This window comes from Carcharhinus amblyrhynchos, chromosome 7, assembly GCF_965287045.1.
Source record: "Carcharhinus amblyrhynchos chromosome 7, sCarAmb.v2.hapA, whole genome shotgun sequence".
Classification (NCBI taxonomy): Eukaryota; Metazoa; Chordata; class Chondrichthyes; order Carcharhiniformes; family Carcharhinidae; genus Carcharhinus; species Carcharhinus amblyrhynchos.
Genome location: NC_137330.1, coordinates 103827763 through 103848222, shown reverse-complemented (window position 1 = coordinate 103848222; position 20460 = coordinate 103827763). Strand labels below are relative to the sequence as shown.

Here is a 20460-nt window from a genome sequence, read left to right as displayed (position 1 = left end):
ATGTGTGGCCTACACCATTGCACCGTCGGGACGTGTAGTCTACACCATTGCACTGTCGGGATGTGTGGTCTACACCATCGCACTGTCGGGACGTGTAGTCTACACCATTGCACTGTCGGGACGTGTAGTCTACACCATTGCACTGTCGGGATGTGTGGTCTACACCATTGCACTGTCGGGACGTGTAGTCTACACCATTGCACTGTCGGGACGTGTAGTCTACACCATTGCACTGTCGGGACGTGTAGTCTACACCATTGCACTGTTGGGACGTGTGGTCTACACCATTGCACTGTCGGGATGTGTGGTCTACACCATTGCACTGTCGGGACGTGTGGTCTACACCATTGCACTGTCGGGATGTGTGGTCTACACCATTGCACTGTCGGGACGTGTAGTCTACACCATTGCACTGTCGGGATGTGTGGTCTACACCATTGCACTGTCGGGATGTGTGGTCTACACCATTGCACTGTCGGGACGTGTGGTCTACACCATTGCACTGTCGGGACGTGTAGTCTACACCATTGCACTGTCGGGACGTGTGGTCTACACCATTGCACTGTCGGGACGTGTAGTCTACACCATTGCACTGTCGGGACGTGTGGTCTACACCATTGCACTGTCGGGAAGTGTGGCCTACACCATTGCACTGTCGGGACGTGTGGTCTACACCATTGCACCGTCGGGACGTGTGGTCTACACCATTGCACTGTCGGGATGTGTGGCCTATACCATTGCACTGTCGGGATGTGTGGTCTACACCATTGCACTGTCGGGATGTGTAGTCTACACCATTGCACTGTCGGGATGTGTGGTCTACACCATTGCACTGTCGGGATGTGTGGTCTACACCATTGCACTGTCGGGAAGTGTGGCCTACACCATTGCACTGTCGGGACGTGTGGTCTACACCATTGCACCGTCGGGACGTGTGGTCTACACCATTGCACTGTCGGGATGTGTGGCCTATACCATTGCACTGTCGGGATGTGTAGTCTACACCATTGCACTGTCGGGATGTGTGGTCTACACCATTGCACTGTCGGGACGTGTAGTCTACACCATTGCACTGTCGGGATGTGTGGTCTACACCATTGCACTGTCGGGACGTGTAGTCTACACCATTGCACTGTCGGGATGTGTGGTCTACACCATTGCACCGTCGGGACGTGTGGTCTACACCATTGCACTGTCGGGATGTGTGGCCTACACCATTGGACTGTCGGGATGTGTAGTCTACACCATTGCACTGTCGGGATGTGTAGTCTACACCATTGCACTGTCGGGATGTGTAGTCTACACCATTGCACTGTCGGGACGTGTGGTCTACACCATTGCACTGTCGGGATGTGTGGTCTACACCATTGCACTGTCGGGACGTGTAGTCTACACCATCGCACTGTCAGGACGTGTAGTCTACACCATTGCACTGTCGGGATGTGTGGCCTACACCATTGCACTGTCGGGATGTGTGGCCTACACCATTGCACTGTTGGGATGTGTGGCCTACGCCATTGCACTGTCGGGACGTGTGGCCTACACCATTGCACTGTCGGGATGTGTGGCCTACACCATTGCACTGTTGGGATGTGTGGCCTACACCATTGCACTGTCGGGACGTGTGGCCTACACCATTGCACTGTCGGGATGTGTGGCCTACACCATTGCACTGTCGGGATGTGTGGCCTACACCATTGCACTGTCGGGATGTGTGGCCTACACCATTGCACTGTCGGGATGTGTGGCCTACGCCATTGCACTGTCGGGATGTGTGGTCTACACCATTGCACTGTCGGGATGTGTGGTCTACACCATCGCACTGTCGGGATGTGTGGCCTACGCCATTGCACTGTCGGGATGTGTGGTCTACACCATTGCACTGTCGGGATGTGTGGTCTACACCATCGCACTGTCGGGATGTGTGGTCTACACCATTGCACTGTCGGGATGTGTGGCCTACGCCATTGCACTGTCGGGATGTGTGGTCTACACCATTGCACTGTCGGGATGTGTGGTCTACACCATTGCACTGTCGGGATGTGTAGTCTACACCATTGCACTGTCGGGATGTGTGGTCTACACCATTGCACTGTCGGGATGTGTGGTCTACACCATTGCACTGTCGGGATGTGTGGCCTACACCATTGCACTGTCGGGATGTGTTCCCTGTGTCATTGCACTGGGGGGACGTGTTCCCCGTGTCATTGCACTCGGGGGGGCAGGGGTGGAAAAAGCTGGAATCGGGAATCCCATGATCAAAGCATCTAATAAAAACACAGGAACCGTCCCCACATGCACATGGAGACCGCACCACCTCCACACACAACCAGGGCGCACCACACCCCCACCTCCCACCATCACAAGCATCCCCTCAATGCCAGGGCCAAGATCAAGATTTAAATATATTTAACTGACTCCTTAAATAAAAATTGCAATGCTTCCTCCTCTTTTACCTCCTCCTCTGTCTCACCTAAAGATTTTATATCCCAGAATTGCGTTGCCAATTATGTCCTTCCTTCAACCATATCTCTGTGTTGACTATTATATCACACTTCCACGTGTCAATTATCATCCGCAACTCATCCATTTTACCTGCATTAAAGTATGGACATCCAGTTGGGCCTTACTCCCTTGAAACTTAATATAGCTGTACTCCCTCTGACTTGTTTGTTTTGCTGTATGATTATGTGTCCTTCTTCTGCAAACAGTCTATGTCCCGTCCCCCGGCAAATTAGTTTAAACTCCTCCCAAGAGCACTTGCAAAACATCCCGCACCGATATTAGTCCTGCTCTGTTTCAGATGTAGACTGTCCCACTTGAAAATGTCCCACCTTCCCCAGAAATAGTCCCAGTGATCCAGGAATCTAAAACCTTCCCGCTTTACAGCAACTCTTAAGTCACGCATTAATCTGCAGCATCCTCCTAATTTCTGTGCTCACTGACACATGGCACTGGGAGAACCCTGAGATTAAGGAGAGATCTTGCTCCTTAGTCTACTGCCTAACTCCCTGAATTCTTGATGCAAGACCTCATCCCTCTTTCTACCTCTGTCATTGGTAGCAATATGTATCATGACCTCACAATGCCCTGCATTCATTCAGTGACATCCCAGACCTTGGCACCAAGGAGGAAACATGCCATCCTGGAGTCATGTTGATGGCCACAGTAGCGCCCATCTGTACCCCTGACTATAAATTCCCCTATTATGTTGCCCTGCCTCTCTTCCCTTCCTGCCCCCCTGTGCGGGCAGGTAGGACTTCCTCCCAAGAATGGATCAGAAGCCTTGCCTCAAAACAACTAATGCTGCTTCCAGTGTTTAATTGGCACAAGACAGTGGCTGGGAGTATGGGTGTGTTTCCCAGGTGTTTTAGCCTCTGGGGCGGGGGTGCAGATTGATATGCCCAGTAAAATCAGCCCGAAATGTTAGCCTACATTACCTTTCTACACCGCAGCTTGCTACATTCATGTCATCTCTGCTGTCATGATATACAAGTAAAGGCAGCAACCATTTTACACACACATGGATGGAGAGGCAGGAGTGTGGGTGCTGAGCTATGGCTGATAGACAGGGAGTCATCAACAGCTGTGTAAATGTAGTTAAATCATCCATAAAAATGCTCAACAATAGGGATTGTAGACTGGGTTGTCACTTAATCAGGTAATGAGACAGTCACATCCAAAGTGAAATTTATTTATTTGTCGCCAGTAGGTTTACATTAACACTGCAGTGAAGTTATTGTGAAAATCCATTAGTCGCCACACTCCGGAGCCTGTTTGGGTACACTGAGGGAGAATTTATCATGGCCAATGCACCTAACCTGCACACCTTTTGGACTGCGGGAGGAAATCAGAGCACCTGGAGGAAATCCACGCAGACACGAGGAGAACATGCAGACTCCACACAGACTGTGACCTAAGCAGGGAATTGAACCAGATCCTTGGTGCTATGAGGTAGCAGTGCTAACACACTGCCACCGTGCCACTTAACGTCTTGCAACAGGAGCACGCCAGATTTCCCTGGGATCTTGGGCAGAGCACAAGTATTTTCTTACAACTGCAGAGTTGGTTGTATAACTTTACTGTTGGTACAGTCCTTGTTGCAGTCAGTAGTACAACCTACCACAGAAAATCATAAGGACACATACCTAGTGTAAACCTAAACTAGCTACTCAAAGCATTGGAGTGGGAATCTAGAGGTTCAGGGACAAGTATTGCTGAACGGTCAATGGTGCCATCCTGAACGGGATGGGAACATCTGCATTTCCACAACCTACCCAGAATATAACTGGGCAAAGAGCTGCACAACAACCAGAGGGAAAAGAGCTCAATACTTCCGCAATGGAACATGAAATGCTAAAAATCTCTTCATTCCAATTGTTACAGAAGCTAATTCGCTTTGTAAACAATTAAAATCGGTGCTTTCAAATAACCAGGTAAAGCAGCAACCTCGATTTTATTTTTTTTTAACTCGGAGTGTAACCTGGAGAACAAGAATCTGTCCAAGTCTCTGCCTCAACAAGACTGCCTCAAAGAACGACATTTCAGATTTAAATTAAAGATTATAAAGCCTTTACTGAGTAGCTTTTTTTCTCCCCACATACGAATCAAAGCAGCGGGTTGCAAAGCAGCGTTTTAACTCGTGTTAGTCTATCGGAAGATATTCACCAGTGTTTCCAAACAACAAACAAAATATATTTCCCAAACCTGGGCGAAAGCTGAATGATCTCGGGGTGATAATTCCAGCAGAAAATCCAGCCTAGGGTAGGGTGAGGGGTGTCAGTGAGCTAGTGTAAAGAGAGGAGTGGACTGTCACCAGGACAACACCAACACTCACAATCTTCTCTCTCACTTTCTGCCAATGCACCTTTCATCTCGAAACTATTCTTTGCAGTGCGCCCTCTCATTACCCTTTAACGCCCTTGAAACATGTACATGTTTCTCCTCCCGCCCCCGTCCTCCTCAGCGTTCATACTCACCCATTTGTAACTATAGAAACACATTCATGCTACACTAGGCAGGGAAGGCAGTTCCTGCTACAGGTTTCTCTGTAACTGTTACAGATAGATCCATAAGGGATATAAGTAACCCGCCATTCAAATTCCACCACCCTCCTCCCAGTTAAATACTTTTAAAAACGGTTGGTTTTAGATTCCAAAATGAAAAATCAACAAAACAAATTTAGAATTACTGCTATTTCAGATGTGGGGAGGCGATATTATCGCTAGAGTATTAATCCATGAAACTCAGCTAATGCTTTAAGGACGAAGATTCGAATCCCCCCACGGTAGATGGTGGAATTTGAGATCAATAAAAATAATCTGGAATTAAGAATCTACTGATGACCATGAACCCATTGCTGATTGTTGTAAAAATTCATCTCATGCCCTTTAGGGAAGGAAATCTGCCGTCCTATCACCATGATGACAGATATTTCACTGTCAGTTTGTTGAAAGGAAAGTGGGAATTTTACCAGCACTCCCACCCCGGAATTGGTTCCTGGATTTCAAGAGGGCAAAGGTCCAAAATGGTATTCTGGGGAGGCAGTGGCGCAGTGGTATTGTCACTGGTAGTAATCCAGAGATGTGAAGATGCCAGCATTGGACTGGGGTAAGCACAGTAAGAAGTCTCAGAACACCAAATCACCAGGATTTTGAGTTCATGTCACACTGTAACCCCCACGACTTGCCTGGGCTTGCAAAATCTCACTAACTGTCCTGGCTGGAGACAATTCACATTTTTTAACCAGTGCTTAACCCTCTCTCCACTCACATTTTCTGTACCTTTAAGACTTGATTACTTGTAAAGACTCATTCCAACCATTATCTTATAAATTGAGTTTTTGTCTATATATGCCCTGTTTGTGAACACAGCTCCCACTCACCTGATAGTGCTCCAAAAGCTTGTGGCTTGTGCTACCAAATAAACCTGTCGGACTTTAACTTGGTGTTGTGAGACTCCTTACAGTAATCCAGAGACTCAGATTAATGCTCCAGGGGAGCCGGATTCGAATCCCACCACAGCAGATGGTGAAATTGGAATTCAGTAAAAATCTGAAATTAAAAGTCTAACAATGGCCATGAAACCATTGCCAATTGTTGTGAAAATCCATCTGATTCATTAATGCCCTTCAGGGAAGGAAATCTGCTGTCCTTAACTGGTCTGAGCTACATGTGTGCCTCCAGAGCCACAGCAATGTGGTTGACTCTTAAATGCCCTCTGAAATGGCCTAGCAAGCCCTTCAGTACAACAGCAATTGGAGATGGACAATAAATGGTGGCCAAATCAGCAATCCCCACATCCTCCAATTTAAAAAATCTAATTATAAGGCTAGTCTAGGTCATCCTCCTTTTCAAAGGTTTGGACAGTCATGGAACGGTAAGGATGTTTACAGTTGGATCATAGAGGCCCACCGGTAAGGGCCTCAAGACTCTATAATATAATCTGAGATCTCGAGGATGAACACCTTCTGAATATTGGGAGGTACAGAGACACAGTGGTCACCACTGCTGCCTCACAGCTCCAGGGACCCGTGTTCAATTCCAGGCTTGAGTCACTGACTGTGTGGAGTCTGCACATTCTCCGCATGTCTGCGTGGGTTTCCTCCAAGTGTTCTGATTTCCTTCTACTATCCGAAAGATGTGCTGGTTAAATGCTTTGGCTATGCTAATTTCTTCCTCAATGTACCCAAACAGGTGCCAGAGTGTGGCAACTAGGGGATTATCACAGTAACTTCATTGCAGTGTCACAAGCCTACTTGTGACTAGTAAATAAGTAAATATCTACACCTTCTAGATGTTTTACCTGCTTGTTTATTATGTAAATGGGAGGTGACTCCTTGTAGTCAACAGGCAAGGTTGCATTGACTGTTTGAGTGAGTGCAGTGCTGGCTTGTGTGTGGCAGTCCATAGGAGAAGATCTCCCTGTTTGCTAGGTATGCACAGCAAGATCCACAGGGCCTTCTATGGTAACCACTGCCTTTACAGTCACTCAACACGGCATCCAAAATGCCAAAATGTGGAGGTCAGATCTGAACACTTGCAGCAGTGTACCTTCTGTTGCCCTTCATGAAGTTTGTGTGGCCATAGAATAATGTTGAATTCTGCTTTGCAATAAGGATAGTTCTCAAAGAATTTCATTCTTATGCAAGTTAAGGAACAAATCATCTTTACACAGCTGAGATTTACATACCTACAGGTTGCATGCATCAAAGTTTATGCAAAGTAATAGCACATAGAGAAACCCTGCATTTACATAACTGGTCAACTAGCTTCAGAAATATTTACTTTTGATCTCCAATTTAAATGTTGTGACATATTTCATAGAACATAGAAAATAGAACAGTACAGGCCCTTTGGCCCTCGTTGTGCTGAGCTATGTCCAAACCTAAGATCAAGCTATTCCACTCCCTCTCATTCTGGTGTGCTCCATGTGCCTATCCAATAACCGCTCAAAAGTTCTTAAAACTATCTGACTCCACTATCACAGCAGGCAATGCATTCCACACCCCAACCGCTCTCTGAGTAAAGAACCTACCTCAGACATTCCTCCTATATCCTCGTAAGTCGTACCCTCTAAACCAGGCAGCATCCTGCACTGTAGGGATTCTATGATTCTGTGACATACCTTTCTGTTTGTGAACAGAATCTCTACAGTGCAGAAAGAGGCCATTTGGCTTATCAAGTCTGCACCCACTCTCCAAAATCCACACCCACCCCACCCTAACCCTATTCTCATAACTCTGCGCATTTACCATGGTGAATCCTTCTAACCTATGCATTTTTGGATAGTGGGAGGAAATCAGAGCACCTGGACGAAACCTTGAAGGTACAGGAGAAGGTGCAAACTCCACATACAGAGTCATCCAAGGTCAGAATCAAACCTGGGTCCCTGGCTGGGTGGTGAGAGAAGAAATCAGTGCTGTTTAAATTAACCTCCCTCTCTAAGTATCAGTAAATATGGCCTGAAGATTTAGATAGTCGGTGATAAGCAGCATTCTACAGTCCATTGTTCTCCGAGTTCAGTCTTCAATTAGTTGCACATTTAACAGTATCATAGGCGAAACACTTTTTCTTCAGGTCTGCGGCCAAATAAAAAATACTTTGCAGTAGCGCATGGTAAAAAATGAAGGAGAATATGAAAAATAGGTACACAGCAGATCCGCAAAGTGTTTTTATTAATCTGTATACACAAGTGATACATGTACAAATCATTGAAAATGGTCAGCAACCTATCTCCAACAAAGACATTGCTACAGATAGATTGTGCCAAATGCATATTGTAAATTATTTTAATAGATTAAAAATTTATGTAAAAAACACAAGTTTCAAGTGCATTGGTCCTATATGATATCTGCAGTATTTCAAGTCAGCTTCAAAGCAATAAGGATCAGCCCCAAAAAAACGAAATGAGAAGTGTGCAGATTCATAAAGCTACTCAGTAGTAATCTATTGATTAGACTGTCACAACCAAATTTACAGACATCGTCTTCTGAACCACAGTGCTCACTGCTCCCATGAGATATCATTCTGCCGGAGGGTCAGCTGCAGTTTCTGTGCATTCCTAAGCAGCTGAAGACTTTCTTTCCCTTTCTGGCCAGGAGCAGAAGTTGTTTTGACTGAAAACTCTGCTCCCCTGGGGTTAGCTGGCACTTCCTTCATTTCATCTAGAGCTTTTGCTTGCTTCTTAGCGTCAGCCATCTCCCTTGTCATTTTCTTCGCTTTCACCTTCAATTTCTCAACCTAAAAAGATAAAAAATCATTGCCAAAGTAATCTGGCTTTAATTTTTGTAAGCGCAGTGACATTTTATTGGTGTGGAAGTCTGAACTAATGTTAATTTAAACATTGACAGGAGATTAGTAACAAACATTTTGAAGATTGCATTTCACCGAGTTTAACAAAGGAAAGCACACTTATGCTGCATATTATTGTTGCTGCAGATTGGTTTTGGCTTTGTAGTGATTTAAAATTTACAATGAATCTGAAGCCAAATTAGGTCCAGTTCCGGTTTCCATGTTGAATAGCCTCATAACTGGCTTCACATCTGCTGCAACCAATGTAACTCTCTTTTTCAGGATGTGGGCATCACTGGCAAGGCTGACAAATATTGCCCATCCCTGGTCACTGAGGTTGATGGCTAGCCATCTTCTGGAACCAATACAATTGTGATACAGTGGAGTGACTGGCTCCGCCACTTCAAAGGGCAATTGGGTGTGGACTGGAGTCATACAGGTAAACAGGAGAAGGTGGGTAAGTTTCCTTCCCTAAAAAATATCAATAGTGAACCAATTTAAGGTTGTTTTGATTCCAGCTTTTCATTGAGATTTTTAAAAACTGAAATCAAATTCTCAGACTACCATGGTGGGATCTTGACAGCATGGTGGCACAGTGGTTAGTACTGCTCCCTCACACCGTCAAGGTCCCAGGTTCGATTCCCGACTTGGGTCACTGTCTCTGCAGAGTTCACACATTCTCTCCGTGTCTCTGTGGGTTTCCCCTAGATGCTCCGGTTTCCTCCCACTATCCAAAAGATGTGCTGGTTAAGTGCATTGGCCATGCTAAATTCTCCCTCAGTGTACCCAAACAAGCGCCGTAGTGTGGCAACTAGGGGATTTTCACAGGAACTTCATTGCAGTGTTAATGTAAGCTAACTTATGACACTAATAAAAATACTTACATGTTAAACATTATAAGTATTCCAAAATTCCTGGAATGGTTCCAGTGGATTGGAAAAATGCTAGTTAATGCCCTTATTCAAATAGTTTCCTACATTTTGCTTCCCTCCCTATAGGCCCATTAGTTTAACATCTGTCATTGGGAAATTGTTAGAATCCATTACAAAAGAGTTAATAACAGGACGTTTAGGAAGTTAAAATGTAATCCATCAGAGTCAGCCTGGTTTTCTGAAGGATAGATGACGTTGACTAATTTGCTTGAGTTCTTGGGACATGTAACAAGCAAAGTGGATAATGGGGGTCCTGTAGATGTAGTATATCTGGACTTCCAGATATGGATAAGGTGCCACACAAAAGGTTAATACATAAGTTTTGTTCACATGGGATTAGGGGTAATATATTAGCTTGGATAGAGGATTGGCTATCCAACAGAAAGCAGAGAGTCAGATAAATGGGTCTTTTTCTGATTGGCAAGATGTAACATATGGGGTGCCACAGGGTTCAGTCCTTGGGCCCCAACTATTTACAATCTATATTAATGACTCAGGTACAGAAATAATAGGTACCTTAGCCAAATTTGCAAATGACACTAAAATAGGTAGGATTATAAGTTGTTAAAATGAATTAATAAATTTACAAATGGACAAGGATAAGTGAAGGGCAATAGGGCAAATGTGTCAGTGTTTAACGTGGATAAGTGTGAGGTTATTTATTTTGATAGGAAAAATACAAAGGCAATTTATCATTCAAATGGAAAGAAGTTTTGGAGTACTTCAGTGCAGAGGAATCTGGGTGTCTTTGTGCATGAATCTCAGAAAACTCGTATGCAGGTACAGCAGGTAATAAGAAAGGCAAATGGAATCTCAGTGTTTCTTGTTAAAGGAATAAAATATGTAAGTGGTGAAGTGTTGCTGCTACTATACAAAATATTAGTGAGACTGCACTTAGAATATGGTGTACGGTTTTGGTCCTCTTGAGGTGGGGATATAGTAGCATTAGAGGCAGTTCAGAGGAGGTTCATTAAATGGATTCCAGAGATGAGGATTTGACTTAGGAAGAGAGATTGGGCAGTTTAAGCTTATACTGCCTAGAGTTTAGATGAATGTGAAGAGATCTAATTGAAGAGTACACAATGAAAAGGGGGCTTGATAAAGCAGACATGGAGAAGATGTTTGCTTTATAGGGCAATCTTGAACAAGAAGTTATTGTTTTAGGATAAGGGGTGGCAGATTTAGAGATTAGTAGAAATTACTTCTCTCAAAGGGTCTTGAGTCTGTGGAATTCACTACCCCAGAGTGTAGTGGAAACCTGGACTTTAAGTAAATTCAAGGAAGAGGTGGACAAATTTTTAATTAGTAAGAGTTTGAAGCGCTATGGTGAACCAAAGTTGTGCTGAGGCAGAGATGAGATCATCCGTGGCTGTATTAAATGGCAGAGCAGGTTCGAGGGCTGAATTGTCCACTCATGTTCCTAGTTCTTATGTTATGATCTGGGGGGCGGGGGCGCGGGGTGTGTGCGCGCGCGTGAGAGACACACAGTGGTTAGCACTACTGCCTCACAGCATCAAAGACTCGGGCTCAATTCCTAGCTTAAGTCACTGTCTGTGTAGAGTTTGCACATTCTCCCTGTGTGGGTTTCCTCCGGATGCTCTAGTTTCCTCCCACAGTCCAAAAATGTGGGGGTTAGGTGGATTGGCTAAATTGCCTCTGAGTGTCAGGGAGACTAGCTAGGGCAAATGCATGGGGTTATGGGGATAAGTCCTGGGTGGAATTGTGGTCAATGCACACTTGATGGGCCAAATGGCCTCCTTCTACACTGTAAGATTCTATGATTTCTCTCCATCTCAATATCTGTCATTATTTCTACCCCATTTGTATTTTGATAGGTTAGGAAAACAAAATAGCCAAGACATTTCCAATGAATCCAAGCAGATCACATGGGTGTTTTCATTTTGTTTTATACACTACAAGTGGAAAATAAGTAAGTCTCAACAATTTTCTATTTCTGTAATAATTTTTGAACGCTGGCCTAAGTCAGAAGTTTGCGGGTTCAAGTCCCATTGCAAGGCCTTGAGCACATAGAGTAACTGAACAGAGGGACTGTTGTACGGTGAGCTGTAGTGTCTTTCAAGTGAGGCCTTAAGCCGAGGCTCCAACTGCCTGCAGAGATGAGCATAGGATCCCTTTGTCAAACCGCCTTGTCATCGTGTACGCTTCAATTAGATCTCCTCTCATAAACTGCCCAATGTTTCTTCATAAATCAAACCCCTCATCTCTGGAATCAATCTCGTGAACCTCCTCTGAACTGCCTCCAGCGCTACCATATACCGCCCCCTCCCCCAAGGGGACCAAACAGTACGCAATATTCAAAATGCAATTTCAATAATGCTTTGTACAGTGGTAGCTACACTTCACCACTTTTACATTCTATTCCTTCCATAAGGTACGATTTGTATTTAGTCTTGGTCAATATTTATTTCTTAATCAATTATACAAACAAAGATTATCTATTAATTTATCTCATGGTAGCTTCTGGGACCTTGCCAGATACAAATAGGCTGCAGAATTTGTCTTCAGTGAAGCCCTTTGGAATATTAAGTGTAACATAAATGCAATTTCTCTTCATTTTCTTACACTATTTATTTGGGACTTTTCTTTAACCTCTTTTCCAGGAGCAAGAACAAATCTGATGGAGATTACAGTGTTCCCCTACTCTACAGGTTTCCAAATACCTGACCACCACTTTGCCCTGCAATAAATTTGATGGAAAGATTTTTTAACATTTCCCTCCCCTTAACACAGAAGTATGGAGACTAAGTCACAATAACAGTTTATATTTGAAGTTTTGAATGAATCATTTGCCCTCTAGGTGTCACACTATCATCGTGCTTAAAGGATTACTCAACGCTACTTCTACCAAAGCAGGTTTCACTCTTTTTTTGAAAGTAAAAGTTCTTTGGGAAATCTTACTACATTAAAGGTGCTATATACATGCACGTTGTTGTTATGAAACTTCCATCATACACAGAAATTTTTAAGGCATTTTTATAAATTTAGACTGACTCCAACAAATTGATTCACAAAATAAAGCAGCATGTGGAATCTATATTATAGTTTTCAAAATGGTAAATACTCAATGTTGTCAGCAGCTAAATATGAGGTGAGAATTGCAAAATCAGTTTAGCTAAGTTGGCTGGACAGCTGGTTCATAATGCATAGTAACGCCAACAGCGTGGGTTCAATTCCTGCTCTGGCTGAGGTTACTCATAAAGGCCCAACTTCTCAACCTTGTCCCTTACCTGAAATGCAGTGATTCTCAAATTAAATCACCACCAGTCAGTCTATGGTAATCTGGGACTGGCACCTTTATCCTTACTTGCAAAGTAATTGTGAACTAATTGTATAGTTCAATTAGACCAAAGTTGTGCAGATTAGATGGACTGGTGATACTAAATTGCCCTCAGTGTGTAAATTAGGTGGATTAGCTATGCTCTTCGGAGGGTAGGTGCAGATTCGATGGGCCAACTGTAGGAATTCTATGATTCTAAAGTTGGTCTGTGAGAAGGTACAGGAAGTGAAGATCTCTGGTCAACAATGATTGTGTTTTGCATTTCCAGCTGCAGAAAACAGTAACAGACATTCCTCAATATATGTTGAGATTGAAAATTTTTTTTTAAAAAACGGTAGAGCTGAACTTTTCTCATTGTTGAGAGAGTTTATAAAAACAAGGGACCATACCTTAAAATCAGCCATGTCTTTCTGGGGAGAAGTTCGGAAACACTTATTCATGTGAGGGGTGGTAAAATTTTTGAACGCTTGTAGATCGAGGAATAGAGGGCTCTGGGGAAATAGCACAGGCAAGGAATTGAGGGCGACACAGATCAGCCACGTTTGTATTGAATGGTGCGGCAGGCTTGAAGGGTCTGGGGGCCGACTCCTGCTACTAACTCTTCTGTTCTTGTGTCCTCACACACCAATAATAGTAGGTGCTGATTCAATTAATAATTTTAAATTTGAGTTCAGTTTTTGTTCTCAAGGGTATAAGGATATGAAATCAAGGGAGGCAAGGAGATTGGGTTTTTTAATTAGTCGGAGGCATGGTGGAACATGATCATTATTCAAAGTTGATGAGTGAATGATTCACTTGAACAGATAAGGTGTGATCCAATGTCTGAAAATTAATAGCAGGTTTTAATCCGTCAGAACTTCCTGCCGTTCATGGGCATCAGTCCAATTCCGACAAATGTTTGTGGGGTGAAGGACAATTTCCCCCACTTTAGGATTGCGCATGAAACGCAAAATTTCCGAACATTTATTAGACCCATGTGTATTAGGAATCCCTTGCTCAGGTTAAATTTCTGTAATTTTACACATCATACATTAATTAAAATGGACCATCATTGCTGTTCTCAGCTGCTGCTGGAGGGGGGAGAGAACAAACAAAAATAGCTCCACAAAAGTTCCTCTTGGTAATTTTTAGAAATTAGACAGTTATACTGGCATGATTTCAACATTGTGATCTGAGATTTTCAGATCACATCCCAATGATCAAATAGTTTTAATGTAATAGGTCCTGAACCACTCAGTGAGATTATTGTCTGCATGTCACTTGAGAACATGGAGACTTAAAAAGAAATCACTTACTTTGTCCTGGTGTTTCTTGAGTTTAGAAATCTGATCCCCTTTCTTCTCCATCCGTTTCACGAGACAGTCAAGCTCACGTTCCAAATCTTCACGGACATCAGTATTTTTGGTACCTTGTATTTGTTTCAGCAGGTCTTGATGTTCACTGGGAATATAGAGTTTGGCAACTTTTATATTGTTAAACAATCTACACAACTTCAATTTTCACCAACACAATGCCTATTATCATCTCCTTTCCCTTTGCAAAACATTTCTCCCATTCAACCCTGGTTAAGAAAGAAGAATATATATATATCCCAAAGCTTCACAGCAGCATGATCCAACAAAACTTGACACTGAAGTTTGGAGATATTAGGATGTGTCTATTTTTTCAGAGAACAGTTTGTGGCAGGGATTGAAGGCAATAGCTTCAGTCTTCCTAATATACAAGTGGAGGAAAGCTCAGTTCATCCAGCACTGGATGTCAAACAAGCATTCTGCCACATCAGAGCAATGGTGGAATCAAGAGGCATTGGTGAGTGAGGGCTGGGTGTTAAAAGCAATCACATGGAATCTGACACATTTCCCAATGCTCTCGCTGAGTTGCTGCATGTAGATGGGAATCAAAAACTTTTTAGCAAAAGTCTTAAATCGTTCTTGGTGAGCAGGTTTACAACAGGGAGTGACAGGTTTCTGAAAAGGTAGAGACAAAAATGACCACAAGTGAATTCAGATATTCCCACCATCGAAGTTATATTGAAAACCACATATCAACTTCACTCAGCCAGTGGAATTCTTGTCTTTGGGCCAGAAGGTACGATGGTTCTGTACCAGGTGTTGAGTTCCCATTTGTTACAGCACTGTAACAATCCCACACTTCAATAAATCCAATTCACCTCTTCTGATGACTCGGATGCAGAGCAAACCTTTCATACCATTATTCAAAAAAATTACAGTCCATGTCACTCTTCAAAAAAATGACAGGTCTTGTCTATTCTGGTGTTCAATATATCAAAAGCCAAGCATTTATAAGAATTATTTTTGTTGTTCAGCTTGTGACATTCCTTCTTTACCTATACCAATCATTTCTGTTTGTGGGATGTTCCCAACACAGACAACCTGCCAAAACCACAAGCACATCACCTGAAAAGTAACTCATGGTGCATGAAGCATTTTCTGGAACAAATAGGTTGATACAGTGAAACCTAAAATAAATGATGTAGAATTTCTGGCCATTTGTACCATAAATTCGGTAAGCTGACTGACAATAAGAGTATAGGAAAGCACAAACTTGAAATATCAAGAGCATCTAGGTGATGACTAAGCTGGTACACAGTGGATTAGTAACTCAGGCACAGCTGCTGTATAAACAGTTTCCAATGACAAGCAGCACACTTATGGGAGGTAAATTCAACACTTCCAGCATGGCTCTGCAGTTTCTATTTTTTTAAGCCTAGCATTTGACACTGTGCGGTCACAAATTAAACTTTTCTTTTGCAGGTTGTCAAATATTAGGTTTTAACTACATGAAGAAACAAAGTTAAAGCTCAATCAGATATTACAAATATCACCAAAAGATTGATGATGGTAATAAAACATCACGTTGTTATCTTTCTCATTTCTGGTCAGAACATAATCCTTTACAGAAGGCACCTGGGGTTTTGTTTTGCTTGCACACAAGCAATAAACTTACCCTGACCTTTAAATGAATTCTGTTTACAACAAATTACATTTCTTAAATGTATTCATTCATGGGATGTGACTGGCTAGGTCAGCATTTATTACCCATTCCTAATTACTCTTGAGAAGATGGTGGTGAGCCACCTTCTTGAACTGTGGCAGTCCCAGTGGTGTAGGTACACTTACAGTTTTGTTAGAAAGGGAGTGCCAGTAACTATGAAAGAATTGAGATATAGGGTGCAATCTTCTGGATTTTCATGCCGGAGGGGTTTTCTTCTTCCAGTGACGGCACTCCATCGCCACGTTTCCTGACGGTGTGAGGTGGAGCGAATGGAAAATCCCACTGACAGAAGATCCCGCCACTGACCAACAGTGCACCACCTCCCCCTGTTGAGAAAAACACGGTGTTCCCTTGTGTCTGCTGTCCTTGGCTTCCTAGCTGGTATATAGGTCACAGGTTTGAAGGTGCTGTCAAAGAAATCTTGGTGTGTTGCTGCAGTGCATCTTGTAGGTGGTGCGTGCAGCTGCCCCTGTGGGTCAGTGGATGGGGTGAATATTGGAGATGATGGATGGAGTGTCAATCAGGTGGGCTGCTTTGACCTGGATGGTGTCCAGCTTGTTGATTGTTGTTGGATCTATGCTCATCCAGGTGAGTGCACAGTTTTCCTTGTAGAGGGTAGCTCACCTCCTGTATTCCTCCCTGTAGAGGAGTCAGGAGGCGAGCTACCCACCACAGAATTCTTAGCCTCTGACCTGCTCTTGTAGCCATCATATTGATATGGCTAGTCCAGTTCAAGTTCCAGTCAATGGTAATCACCAAAGAACAAAGAATAAAGAACGATACAGCACAGGAAATAGCCGTTTGGCCCTCCAAGCCTGCGCTGCTCATTGGTCCAACTAGACCATTCTTCTGTATCCCTCCATTCCCAGTCTGCTCATGTGACTATCCACGTAAGTCTTAAACGATCCCAGCGTGTCCACCTCCACCACCCTGCTTGGTAGTGCATTCCAGGCCCCCACCATCCTCTGTGTAAAATATGTCCCTCTGATACCTGAGTTAAACCTCGCCCCCCTCACCTTGAACCTGTGACCCCTCGTGTTTGTCACCTCCGACCTGGGAAAAAGCTTCCCACTGTTCACCCTATCCATACCCCTCAAATTTTATACACCTCTATTAGGTCTCCCCTCATTCTCCGTCTTTCCAGAGAGAACAACCCCAGTTTACCCAATCTCTCCTCATAGCTAAGACTCACCATACCAGGCAACATCCAGGATGTTGATAGTGGGGGATTCAGCAATGACAAAGTCTTTGAAAATCAAGGGGAGCTGGTTAGATTCTTTCTTGATGCTCATAGCTTGGTACTTAAGTTGCAAGTAACCTTTGTGCCACACTTCACACACATCAGCTGAAGCCAGATCTTGCTGCATATGAACATTGACTGCTTCAAGTTGTGAATGGTGCTGAACAATCGGCAAGTATATAAAATATACAGCACAAAAACCAACACAGGTTTTTTGGCCCAACTAGTATTAGTTTTTATACTTTACATATATCTTCTCCCATCCCTTCTTCCTTGCATTATATTTTCAGGATATCTAGCTATTCCCTTTTTCTCTTGCTTTTGAAAGGATCAAAGTTATTTGAATCAAGCTGATTATACAGCTATTGTTTTGGATTCATCCAAGAGTAGAATCATGGAAGTATTTTCTCCATTTCTAATCTTTCTTTCTCATTCATAATTTCTAAAGAAACAAAAGCCCCAACTTGTTCAACTGGAACACCAAATCAACATCATACCATAAGAGAGCAAACAGAAAGATACAAAAAGGTCATGAACACCAAGGCTAAATAAAGTATACCAAAATCTAAAAATAGAAAGAAGAATACTCTGAAATGTCAACAGTTATAACAGTGTTGGATTAATTTACCTTGTTTCAATTTACCCACTTCTATACAGGGACTTATGTTCAATAATCACAGAATTGTTACAATGCAGAAGGAGGCCATTCAGCCCATCTTGAATGCACCAGTACTCCGACTGAGTATTTTGACTTAGTGCTATTCTTCTGTCTTTTCCCCATATCCTTGCACATTGTTTCTATTAAAATAATTATCTAATGCCCTCTTGAATGGTTCAATTGGAACCCCTCCACCACACTTCCAGGCAGTGCATTCCAAACCTGAACCACTTGTTGTGTGAAAACACTTTTTCTCAAATTGCATTTGCTTCTGTTGTAAATCAATTTAAATCTGTACCCTCTTATTCTTGATCCTTTTACAAGGGGAATAGTTTCAAAGAGGTTTGAAGAATAGAGCAAGAGACCACCCCCACCCCCCAACAAAGAGTTGGTGGGGAACTTACCGCTACCACTACCGACTGCAGGCATTTGGCTGAAGCTGCACTTCCACCCCTCATTCAGAATGAAGTCCCTCAGAGAGGCCATGGGAGGGGAATATTATAGACCTTTTTAAGATGGCACGGAGGCACAGTGGTTAACACTGCTGCCTCACAGCGCCAGGAACCTGGGTTCAATTCCCGACTTGGGTCACTGTCTGCGTGGAGTCTGCACGTTCTCTCTGTGTCTGCGTGGATTTCCTCCGGGTGCTCCAGTTTCCACTTTTCAAATGCAAGCCTACTTGTGACACTGAGAAATAAATTTTGTGGGGTGGGGAGGGGCGATATTGAAGGGAGGTTATGTAGAAGATGAATATGTTTTCCCCCTATTATCTCCCACCTGAGGCACATACAAGGTCACTTGCCAGGCTTCTTCCCACTGCTAAGCATCTCCAATGTACCTGAAAATTAAGGGCGGGCAGGAAATGGCCCTTAAATGGTCATTCATTGGTCACTTAAGGGCCTCAAGTAAAGTAAGGGAGGGCACACAGGCCTGGGCCTTGCCTGTCCTACTGTAAAATTGCAGAGAAGTCAGGGAGAGTGGGAAGGCCATCCAAGGAAATTTTAGTCCCACCAGATTGCAAATCTGCTAGTGGGGGAACATTCTGCCCATGATATTTGTTATTTACAATAACTGATTTCAGCTCTTTTCAAACAAGGATTAGATAAAAACAGAGATCCTTTACAATCCAAAATTTTCCATTTGAAATGCTCCGTGTACGTCTGAAGATTTGAATAATTTCAAAGTCACTCTCAGCTTTCCTTGATGATCATTCTGCGTGGGTCTTTGTGCAAATGTTACAATCATTATGGTGAAGTTGAACAGCCTGGGATTGTTTACATTACAGAACAGAAATCTCAGAGCATACAGCTATCCCTCGTTTAGCACTCCTAATGTGTTCCTAAAATACAGCATGCTAAACAAAAATATGCAAAACAAAAATCACCTCCCACAAGAAACCATGCATTAAGGCTGGGTTATGTTCCTGCTTAATTTTTCAACTAAAAATCCACTGATTGCATTGAACCTAAATGGGCTCTGGGGCAGATGGTGTAAATATGATGCCGGACCAGACCCAGAAGGTCTCCAATGGCATGTTAGAATGATCTTTTTCACACAGTGTGTGATTCGGGTTTGAAACGCGCTGTCTGGAAGTGTGGTGGAAGCAGGTTCAATCAACACATTCAATAGGACATTAGATGATTATTTGAATAGAAACAATGTGTAGGAGCACAGTATAAAGGCAAGAGAGTGGCATTAAGCCATGATGCTCATTTGAAGAGTCGATACAGACACAATGGGCCAAATGGCCTCCTTTGAAGCTGTAACAATTCTGTGAGGTGGCCAACTCCTGCTCCCAATATATATATTTGTATGTATTGAAGATAAATAGTGTCAAAACAACTTGAAGTAGAATTGGATAGGTCTTCTCCCCCCAGTCCAGTACTTTGCCAAGAAACTTGAATCAACCAATAGGCTAGAATTAGCTTCTTATACTTACAAGCTCATTTGGCCCAGCTCATCCTGCAGTGCTAAGAGAATCTCAGAGAGCCCCTCAGTTGCTGAAGAGGAGGAGGAATAGGACGATACATAATGTAGATCCCCATTCTTCACGTTGGCACTGTCATAAGTTGTTTTTCGCAAATTCTTAAGAGTCCTTTGCATTGGGAGCTTTTGTCTTCCATCAGATATCATTGTGTTGTAGTGTTTCATCAGATGGAAAACATTCTGCACATTTGCTGTGACAGAATGACTGGTACTAATGGACTTGAACACAGAAACAGTGAATTTAAGGCTGAATTCAAAAATAAATATGGCACTTTCTTTCACACCAGAATCTCATCAGATTTAGTTTCTATAGAATTGAACACGAGTTGATCAGCTGCTCAAAATATTGAGGATACGTGATTAATTTGAAGACCATGTTAACTCCTAATGTAGAACAGCTTTAATGTTCACATGGGACACTCCTGCTGCAAGTTGTAGTTTTAGCTGACAGAATACCACCAATTCAGTTATAAATAAACTTTGAAAGAGAGGGAGAAAACTGATGGATTACTGTATAAGTGGGGGTGGAACAGTTAGAA

General features: G+C 43.1%; 1 protein-coding gene across 2 annotated transcripts in view; it reads right to left on the bottom strand.

Moving 5' to 3' along the window:
* Nucleotides 1–8168: 8168 nt before the first annotated feature.
* cep57l1 (centrosomal protein 57, like 1) overlaps nt 8169–20460 on the bottom strand; it is a 59939-nt gene continuing 47647 nt past the window's right edge. For both annotated transcript variants that reach the window (XM_080192878.1, XM_080192879.1), the window contains 3 exons: nt 19875–20140; nt 14318–14462; nt 8169–8741 (listed from right to left, as the gene is read on the bottom strand). In XM_080192878.1, the coding sequence (XP_080049004.1) occupies nt 8505–8741; nt 14318–14462; nt 19875–20140 (648 nt within the window). In that variant the 3' untranslated portion in view covers nt 8169–8504. The remainder of the gene's footprint in view (nt 8742–14317; nt 14463–19874; nt 20141–20460) is intronic.